The 11,070-nt window shown below is 37.4% G+C and overlaps 1 protein-coding gene across 1 annotated transcript in view; it reads right to left on the bottom strand.

The window, feature by feature from the left end:
- Positions 1-11,070, bottom strand: part of ZEB2 (zinc finger E-box binding homeobox 2) — a 138,996-nt gene that overhangs the window by 7,081 nt on the left and 120,845 nt on the right. Inside the window, exons 7-9 of the mRNA XM_056117677.1 lie at positions 9,427-9,535; positions 6,530-8,499; positions 4,953-5,133 (exon numbers count right to left, since the gene is read on the bottom strand). Coding sequence (XP_055973652.1) covers positions 4,953-5,133; positions 6,530-8,499; positions 9,427-9,535 — 2,260 coding nt within the window. The remainder of the gene's footprint in view (positions 1-4,952; positions 5,134-6,529; positions 8,500-9,426; positions 9,536-11,070) is intronic.

Raw genomic sequence — 11,070 nt, 5'->3', positions numbered from 1 at the left:
TGTTGGGCAGGCAGGGGGCATGCAGTACTGGGGATCTAACCAAGGGCCTTGCACATGCAGGGCATCCTTGGACCCAGAAATTGAAGACTATTTATTGGTGACCACTTAACTGCATTTGAAATAGGAAGGGATGAGTAATTTACTTCAAGGCAGCTGATAGTCTGAACAAGTATAATTCAAACCATGCAAGACTCAAACATTAACTTTTGAGAAAGATGTTTTGAATGAGATAAGCTGAATAGCAGCAAAGAGAATTTCAGCAGAATGCCAAGAGTTTGGAAAGATAGCATGTCCTTTTCCACTTGACAAGACCACCATGGTGGGAAGCAAAAGATGTCTGGGGGAAGACAGGATTTTTGCCTTCCAGTCACTGTGTTTGAATTTGATCTCAGACGTGTGTAATTTGACCTTAAAGTAAAGGATGCTCTCAAAAATAAGGATAAGACATGGCTGTCAGTGGAAATTCATTCTCATTGGCAGGATGATGCAGTGCCAAGTATAGGAAATGGCCAGGACAGGAGAGTTGGTACAGAGGTTAGGGTGCTTGCCTTACATGCAGCCAACCCTGATTTGATCCTGGCGCAGCATATGGTCCCCTGAGCACTGCCAGAAATGATCCCTGAGCACAAAGATAGGCATAAACACTGAGCACAGCCAGGTGGGTCCCCCACCCCAAAACCAAAAAATAAATATGAGAGATGGGTTCTACAGTCTGATTGCCTGGGTTCAAATCTATCTTTTCGTGGCTTGCTGTGCACTTACAGGCATGTCAGTCTCTCTGAGGATCAGGGTCCTTGTTGGTAGAAGGGAGCTCTAACTTGTGGACTGGGCATAAGAACTAAAGGAGGCAACATAGGCACAATGTTTAGTACAATGATCGCATGCGGTAAGCACTCAATGTTAGGTAACTTTATTTATATTCATTAACACTTGATCAATGATTTCCAGAGTTGTAAGCAAGATGAAGGTACCAGGAACAGAGTGCATGGGAAAAATGAATTTGAATGGAGGAAAGAGAAATTGCTGATGAAAACCTCTCGCTGGGTTAGTTGCTGAAGCATTGTGCATAGGTAGAACTTTCCTATAAACTTTTTGTGGATATTAATGTCTAATCAACTCAGGAGGACAAAAAGGCCAACCAATGAGGTCAGCCACTTCATGAACCAACTTTATGAATAATTTTGAATGAGTATCGTATTTGACCGGGCACTCTCATTCCTAAAGGAACAAAATGCAATGGTGTTTTAAGGGAGAACAAACACTGTTCAAGACAAATTGCAGTGCCTGTTAGGAGTGCTTAAAGAATGTCTACTGGATAGCAGTCAATGACTCAGTATACAGTGATTTTCAGGAATGTCATTCCATAATAATGATAATAATAATAAAACTATAATTCTGCATGGTGAACTGACAAACTGCAGGAATAAAATGTTCAGCTATTATGCAACACAAAGGACAGAATTTGGGAGTGGAGCTGGGGAGGAGCTTTGATGCACTTAATATCCTACTAATCTCCAGAAGTTCCATGGGTAAGCATTTAACACATTCACTTTAAATAGAAGCTGACTTGAACATTGATCTCTTTTTAACTTGTTTGATTGATTTACATGATTCAAATCAAGGTATCTTAGAATTAAATTTCCACATGAATAAGATTCAGAAAAAACATTCAAATTGACATTGAGTGGGTCAAAACACATTAGGGTACTTTTATTCTTCACTAGTGAGAACCATGATTGAGAACCTGACAGCTAGAAGGCTCACTGAAATTAATAAATGGATTATCATATAAGCCAGGAAGATCTGACTGGTACTTTATTTAAAAAATTGACTTTATTCAAAAGCAGAAACATTTTTAGTGCTTTTAAAAATAAAATTGTTCAAAAGCACCCACCACAATGTCTCAATAAAAGATTTCAGTAAATGCTTGGTTTAGATTTTAATGAGATATAAGTGAGTCCTTAATAGTGCCTAACAGGTATTTAAGAATTTTAAAATTTTCTAGTCCTTATTTTTAAAAATTAACATTTAAATACTATTGAAACTAACATTTATATATTATTTTTTATTGTTATTCTGGTTTTATCTCTCAGGAGGAACAAGCAAATGTCACTGGTAAGAAAAACTGAAAACTAAATATTGTATCTTTGGTATCTGTTCAGGGCATAAGTTCAACAGGTCGATTTAAATGAGTACAAAATATTGATAATAATCAAGTCATAATTTCCTTCTTAAAGTAAATGAGTCTATATTTTGAAATGTGACAAATGCAACAAATATATTTATCCATGATACATTCATAATCAACCAAATCAAATGAAAACTCAACTTTATTTTCTTCCCTTTGAATCATTCAACCTATAGATTGTTCTCATCTATAGTTTTCACATTACTATACTCCAAAATATTACTAATGCTGAATATAAACAAATAAAAGGCTTGATAGGTCTATTTAGGAAAGGAAAATGGACTACACTTGTACCCATATTATGGCAATTTAAAAAGAACTTCATTCTGATGGAACCCAATATACTGACAGTAGTAATGCTATGGAGATATTTGGTCAAGAGACCAAAAAGTTAACACCCTCGGAACGTGACAAGCTGGGAAGCCAACAGGAGGATAATTAATCACATGTTTAGAGAAACCACTGAGTGGTTAGCATCTTGTTGCTAGGCAATGTTTCTAGGTAGCATATTTTCTCACATCTTAAAGCACCAGAATACTTTATTCTTATTTTTTAAATATAGTATGTTTAAAAAAATTGTTATGCATATTATGTTTGTTAACTTTTGGGTCTCAACTATCTAGTTTATAGACTATCTAAATTATAAGAAAGTTATTTAGCTGGATTAAAGATACATATTACATGTAAATTTATATATATAATAGCCCTCACTCAATAAAACTTTTACACTTTGTTTTGCATATGTTTGCATAACAAAACCAAATGGGGCAGGGGGAACATAAGTCTTCATTATTATAGCTGAGGAATGAAATACAAAATTTATTTGAGGTTGATTAAAATGTTAAATATAGATATGAGACTATATAAATACTTTATGTACTAAAGAAAGCACATATTGATATATATGATAAAAAATGTAGGAAGAGGTTGGGAGATGATACAGTGAACAATACTTCACTATGCTGCTTTGATTCCCAACATCACATGATCCCCAAGCATCACCTAATGCAACAGCAAGGCCCCAGAGAACCTGTCAATGATCCTGGATTCCCCTAGAACTACTGTGTTGACCACAACATCCCTGGCACTAAGAGCCAGGAGCAGCACTGTATCTGCAAAACTTTGTATGGAAACTGGTCAAATTGGCCAGAATCATAGGTCAGGTCCCAAGTTCTCTGGGACACTGCCTGGAAGGATCCATCCAAAAAAACATGTAGGACAATTTTGATTCAAACACTGAATATAAGGCCAGAAAGATAGCACAGCACGTAGTATGCTTGCCTTGCATATGGCTGACACATATTTGGTCCCTGCCACCAACGAATGATCCCTGAATACAGAGCCAGGAGTAAGTCCTAAGCACTGCTAGGTTTGGCCTCCCTTAAAAAAACATTATCTAGATCTCACAAATATAAACATATTGGGCTTATTACTTAAAGTAGAATGCCCCAAGAGTAGCATTAGCTGAACTTTGAAGAAAGTAGCAATTAATATCAGTTGAAGGAAGAAAAAAAATGTGAACTGGTTGGAGAAAGAGCTCTTATCAGCTTTGTGTCTTTTGAAATACTCCCAACATTTAATGTTCTAGGACTCAACAAATTTTCCCCTCACAGAGATAGAATCTGGTCATGTGGGCTACCTCCTGCACATTTCCTCTGAGGAGCAGGGAAGATGAAGAATACAAGAGTGCTCCCCAAGGATAATTTTTTACTCATTAAAAAGGATGCAGTGAAAGTCTAATGGAGAGTGTTCACATTCCCTTTTCTTCTGTCTTTCTCTATCTATATTGAAAATTTTGACCAAATATCCCAGATTAAAAGGTGGAAGTTCTTGCCACTGTCTCCTGACAATATTTGTGATCCTGCCTGCTTATGCTTTCTCATCTAGGAGCATTGCAGTGTGACAAATGTCTGGTGAAGACAAGTTGGAGATGGGTAGGGCACAGGGATGGGGCTGCATCACCTTGTGATTAGGACTGGCAGGAGGAAGACAGGAGACAACACAGGAGAAGTTCTACCAGAGTTGCAAATCAGTTCTTGGATTGTAGGAATTAATGTCACTTTATGCTATGGTATTTAAGATTTTTTTCTCATAGGTAAGAATAGGCCTCTAATTTGTCAATTCTGTATAGCTCTTTCTAATTGGTAAGGCATAAAATGGAAATAAATTGAACTTAGCAACTTTTATTTTTGTCTTCAGAATATAAATAGTTGCAGAAACTCATTTGTTCTGTTATTTGAATTATACCTTCTCTTTCCCAATACTAACACTTTTGGTTTATTCCAGATATGACCAATTTATATTAAAAAAACAACAGAATCACCACAAATTGTGGCTTATTTGATAGCTAGATGATTTAATTCCTATAAAATTGATTCATTTTAAAAGTTATTAAATTATAGATACAGATCTACAGATAGATAATGTAAGTTCTTCACAACTTGAGGATTTAAAGATTTTTTAGTCATGGCTTGTGCCATGCTATCTCATTACCCTAGCCTTTTAAACATACCTTTGACATGATTTGCAAATTAGTTTACAGATTAATATGAAAGCTATGACGACAAGCACACCCATAAACACATGAACGATCCAATAAACAGGCAACAAAAAAGGCCTAGTGAGCTAGGCAAAAGCATTATTTCTTCCTTGTTGAAGGTATCAGCATATGCTACATCTTATGTTGCACAAGTGTACTCATTAAATATTATGAAATGTACAGCAGGCCGGGAAGCTCTAACTAGCTAGTCAAAGTCGCTCATACCTGTGTGTTCATATTTATGTCGCAGAAGGGAACTGCTTTTCTGGAATGTCTTGTCACATAAGTCACATGCATACATGCCACTCTCTGTCTTCTTGATCTTCTTTCGAGACAGACAGGAGTCGGAGTCTGTCATGTCATCTAGTCCTGACATGTAGTCCTGTGCTCCATCAAGCAATTCTCCCTGTGATATAATCACACAGTTCAACACAGTTCTCTTCGTGCTTATACCAAACAACTGCACATAGACCGACATTTGGAGAGCTGCAGAAATACTTGCTAGTCATCAGTTTACTTTTTAAAACATTACTATTTTCCAAGAACAAAATAAGAAGTCTCATATTTTAACAAAATGATAAACCATTTCTGCTCTAGGTGACAGAACATGTTTTTTTTTTTTAAGGGCAGAAAATGGCCAACTCTAAAGGGGAGAGAAACAAGTTTTTTCTCAAATCCTTGAGTTTCTTTATACTAGGAAATATCCACCAGTGAAAAATTAATCACCCGGATTTGTGTATTTTCCAGTGTGCTTAACTTTAGAAATGATCTGTAGCTGTAGAACCCCTATTTTAATTGAATTTTATATTTAGGTACAAAATGTTATTATTATGCAATCTATTTAAATGTATGTCTACCAACTAAAGGCCTCAAGCTATATTTTTATATTTAATTTTCTAATTTGAAATAGGGAATATTAATAACACTTTTTATCAATGTTCTATCTATGTTAAAACAGCCTTCAGCATTGAGCAATAATGAATGTGGATCAGTAAATTATTAAATTTCTTGATATTTATTTTGTCTTGATCCAAAGGAGTGCAAACCTGCATGCTAACATACATTTCCATTTACTAGCCCACAGTTCAGTTTTCTTAGACTACGTTTGCACTAATTAATATTAGAGGAGATTAAATAGGCTTAAATACATTTACAAAGAGGGCAGATGTACTGTAAATTGGAAGACTGGAACAGCTGTTACGGAGGTGCACTGCTACTTAGGCTCCTATTTTGCAAACAGAGATTAAACTCCATGAGGTTAAAGCCTACCTGCTTTTTTATTGGAAAAAAACACAAATTAGTCACTACTTTGAAAATTATAAAGGTTGTCTGAAAAGTGAAAATGCTAAAAAAAATAAACTTCTCTTCCACATAAATTGTTCTCTATAAAACCAAGTACAGTTCAAATTTTAAATACATTATGCCAATTGTGAACTCCTGTAAAACTATGCAAAGGCTATTCATGCTAACTTTTAGCATCTATGTAAGTTCTATTAGATACTTTAATGAATGTGTCATTCTAAAAGCATGAGGGATCAATCTAAATAGTAAACATAAAGATTACTTTATGTAATTTATGCCTTGTCTTTTAAAGGCAAATATAGTTACATAGTACAGTATTCCAGTGTTTCCCCAATTATTGGACTAGCCCATTCTGTTTTAGGCAGAAGTTAAGTCAAACTTCAGTTGAGAACATAGCACTTGACTTTTTTCCACTAAGATTTTTTTTTCCTTCCATGCATGCACATAAATAATAAGATTTTCATTTCCTCTCTTCAGAGCAAACAGGTATGTCTCATTACCTGGAATCCTTGTTTCCGCTGGTATTTTCTTCTTTGCTGCATATCAGCAAAAGTAGCTGCTCCAGTTGGGTAGGTATAGGCCATATGTGGTAGGAAGCTCATCTGATCCAGTCCTGGGTATGGTCGAAGCCCCGGGATACTGGTCTGGACTGGTGGCATGAAGGTAGCAGGGGGAAATGCGCTTTGTGGAGGAAGAGCGGTGTATAAAGGTTTGGCACTAAATGGGTTCATGCCGAACACTGGATTAGTGCTTTTGTTGTCCAGATTATTTGAATTTGAAAACTCCTTCTTGATAAAAGTCAAGTTTAGAGGCTCATCTGAGGTTTCAGACGATGAAGAAACACTGTTATGGTCTAAATTTATGCTGCTAGCTTTTGTTTTGTTCTTTGTGGCAATAATACTTTTGGGTTCTTTCATTTGTTTTGGTAATGACAAGTCCAAAGGCTCAGCCTGGAGCTCCTCGGAAGAGAAGCTGTTTGGAGTGTAAGAACTACTGTGGGAGTTTTTAGAAGATGTGGAAGAAAGATTTAAGGGAGAAGGAGTGTTACTCCTCGAGTGGTCCAATTTTTCAACTGCTTTAATATTGGGGAAATGAGAAGGTTTTGTTAGCCTGAGAGGAGGATCACAATTCGTCACGCTGTTGTGGAGTTCTGCGATAGAGGGTGATGTTATGGAGTCCATGGGTTTTATGGGCGACCTGGGCAATAAAGAGTCTTTTGTGGGAGGGTTACTGTTGGGAGCTAACGGCTTGGAGTTCCTTTCCAGTGATGGTGACCTGGAATTTGAATACTGGTAGACTTTTCGTTGTTCAAACCATTCCTTCACAAATTCCTGAGGAAGGCCAACAGCAATGGAAATTTTCAGCAGTTCATCAGAGTTGGGCTCCATGTTCATAGCATAATATGCTTTAAGTACAGACATGTGGTCCTTGTATGGGTTGATGGGGCTTGTCATTCCTTTCTCAGAAAGTACAGATGACAAGAGGAGGGCTTTATTATCAACAAAAACCCCAGCTTTGTTGGGGACTATGTTTTCATGAGGTTGCAGGACTGCCTTGATCTCTTCATTCATCTTACAAAGGTAACGTTCATGCTGATGCAAGGGAATGGGGCCTGGAAAACTTTCTTTGCAGAACTGACATGAGAACGGAGTGGCTATGTTGTGGTTCTCAATCATTTTATCATCGGTAACCAAATCTATTAGAGTACGTAGCTTCTCTTTCTTTATATTACTGATCTGTCTCCTTGAGTCAGTAGTTAAGCTCTGGAGGCAAGCTTTGGCTTCATTGACTTTTTCTAATGTATAGTCAATAATACTTTTAGTGGCACCATTATGACTCACTACCGGAAGACCTACTGGTGGAATATTAGGAGAAGTTACTCCTTGCTCCTCAGGTTGAGAACACGGATCCTTCATGTGATAACCTTTCAACTTGGAAATTTCTTCAGCCTTGCAGTCCATTTTTTGCCTGGAAACCGTGTTGTCCACAATCTGTAGAACCTTCTGTACCTCGCTTAAATTACTATTCATTGTGGGGAATCCAAGCAAAGGGGCTTCCATACCTACACCTAAGTGCTGCATTGGACTCTGAGCAGATGGATGAACTCCTAAGGGGCTGGTGGCTCCAAGTGCACCATTCATAAAGGGGCTAGTGCCACTAAACCCGTGTGTGGCCATAAGAACTTTATAGTCATTGAAGTCTAGTGGTTCTGTTTTAATTTTTAGTAAGCCTGTCTGTTCAGACAAACTGAGTGGTTTTCCATTCTCCAATTTGTTTCTTAACTGGGTAATGGCTGAATTAGTGGGAGAAGAAGAAACGGAATTAGGGGAAGAACCCGTCTTGATGTTGTTTCTCATTCGGCCATTTACCGAGATTAAACCAATGCATTTCTTGCTGCTGATGTGTGAACTGTAGGAACCAGAATGGGAGAATCGCTTCTTGCAGTTTGGGCACTCATATGGTTTTTCACCTAAAATGATAATTAAAATTAACATTACATTTCTTTGATTGGGCGGCAACTGCAACTGTCTATCAAAACAAGAATTTGTGAACCAAATGAATGAAACATGATGGGGCACCTCTATATCCTAGGTGCTTAGATTAGAGTTATGTGGCCATAACTGTTTCTGGACTTTATCTACCCTGAGAGGACATAATTCAAGATGTTAACAGTGAAAGGTGAGGGCTATCTATGCCTTTTTTCAGCCAAGACCCCAAATCTTGTCTTGCCATCAGCAGCCTCCTATTTAAACAGTGTCAGATTAATGTGTGGTCAATAGCACAATAAAGATGTCACCATATTTAAAAGGAAGTATATCCATGGCTTTAATCAACTCTGTGGAGATTCCATTGATTCTACCAATCTAACTAGTCCTTTGAATAGCTTCCAATTTGGTAATAAAATCTTGGCAGAGCCATCAAAATAGTTATAAAGAAAAAAAATCTCAATGTAGGATGCTGTACTGTAATCTACAGCTCTCAGAATTCTAGGCAAATTTATCACACAAAAGCTCCTATCCAAAACTTTTCAACTTTTTCTTTCATGGTTACGTATCAAGAATACACATTCCCCAGAATTTGCTTGCTGAGTTTCTTCAGGTCAAAATATCAAATCTGTAGAAGGGTTTTTGAAAAGTTGAAAGGGAGCCTTTAGATTTGTACTAAATCAAGGCATTTGCAATTTTTTCAGAAGTGCAAGCTTTCCTCTTCTTCTATGATAGTGCAATTGGTGATATCATTCATTTCAAGAAGACACAGCAGGCACACATCTTGTTTATGAAATAAATGGGTAGCCCCCCAAAAGCTACAAATTGGATTGTGTAAAATTTAAACATGCATTAAAAATTCCCCTAATGAAACAAAATGCAAATGTGAGCACAGCACCTCTGCTACTCACCACTGTGAATTCGCAGGTGTTCCTTCAGATGGTGTTTATATTTGAAGGCTTTGCCGCACTCCGTGCATTTGAACTTGCGATTACCTGCTCCTTGGGTCAGCATTTGGTGCTGAAAAGGAGTAAAAGAGTAAGACTGACATTAGTTTTGTGCAGGGGGTATGGTACATAGAAAATTTGTTATAAATATCTGTTAAAGGCCTTGATTTTTTCAGACAGACCAAAAGGTTTGAGTGCGTGTTTATTTATTTTCCCAGTCTTTCAGAGTTGCAATAAAAGTGATAATGTTGGCAATAAAATTAGAACAAATAAAAAAAAGTGCTTTCACATGCACACACAATGCTTGCTTCAGAATTATCTATGTAGTCTCTTTTCCAAAATATTTCTTTGAGCCTTTGGAGATGAGACAGAATAATTACAAAGACGCTTGTGGTTCTCTATGTTTACTGCAAATTCTAAAATCTGAAGATGCCCTGCTGAAATGTAACTAATCTGTCAAGGGAAAAAATTATATTATCTTGAAAATGTTAGCTAGTCAGAGGGTGGGTAGAGGGTGACCAGAGAAACCTCCTCCCATAATGTTGAATCACACAAATTTTCTCTATCAGAATAAAAATATATTTTAGACTATAGCAGCACCAAATTTAAAGAAGCCAGTAAAACATAGCTGTAACACACAGAGTATCCTTGACTATGAATATTTTATTCTAAGACATTCATGTTTAAATATCCCATTCACTGTCCCAGCAGCCAGGGTAAGCCCTGTTTTTCCTGAGGTGTTGTGTAGCACATTTGATTCATTATCAGATGTAAGAGACAACATCTTGGATTATAGCTGCTTGAACAGTTTTATCTCAGGCTGGTAGGAATGTCTTCAATGACTTTTCATTTTCCTTTATAGTAGTGTGCTAGGGAGTAGGGAACTAAAAAAAAAAAAGTTTGCTGAAAAGACACGTTAAAAGCAGCAAAGATGTAATCAAACACAGCTGACCTTTTTGAACAAGGGGGTGGGTATGTGTGTGTGTGGGGGGGAAGCACTGTGACTTAGAAATCTGAAAAAGAAAAAAAATACAGTCATCCAGTCTGGATGCTCAAGGTAGGAGGTCAGCCTTTTTCTAGCAGCAATGACACAAAAGCCTTTTGCAAAAAGACAGCACAGAAACGGTATGACAACTGCTAGGGTGTGCTGAATCTTCCCACATTCCTAGTGAGACAGATGGTGTTACATGGGACACAGGGAGGTTTGTTCAAACAGCAGCAACCTTCAAAGATCAAGCGGAGCCCAGCCCGCCGAGCGCCATTGAGGGACCAGCGCTCATATGTTGCTGAGTTGCATAAACAAACAGCAACAGCTGCTTTGTCTCCCCGCACAGCCCTCAGAGGACTACTATAAACTTTAGTTGTGCCACTGTTAATATGATACAATCATTTTAATTTACTAATTGTAAATGCCATGAGCAAATGAGGGGACTTTTCAACACCAAAGCTACCATTCATAATGCGCCAACACAATCACACTTCTGCATGTGAAATTTAAAGCAGTTATGCTAGATAAATAACGAGGCACTTGTTTTTTTTTCCCTAGCATTTTCTGTGCATATAAGCACGGGGAGATAAACTGTTACACGGAAGTAAATATGCGAGCAG

This window comes from Sorex fumeus, unplaced genomic scaffold (genome assembly GCF_029834395.1).
Source record: "Sorex fumeus unplaced genomic scaffold, SorFum_2.1 ptg000035l, whole genome shotgun sequence".
Classification (NCBI taxonomy): domain Eukaryota; kingdom Metazoa; phylum Chordata; class Mammalia; order Eulipotyphla; family Soricidae; genus Sorex; species Sorex fumeus.
Note: the sequence above shows the minus strand (reverse complement) of the source record. Positions and strands in the feature narration are given on the sequence as shown.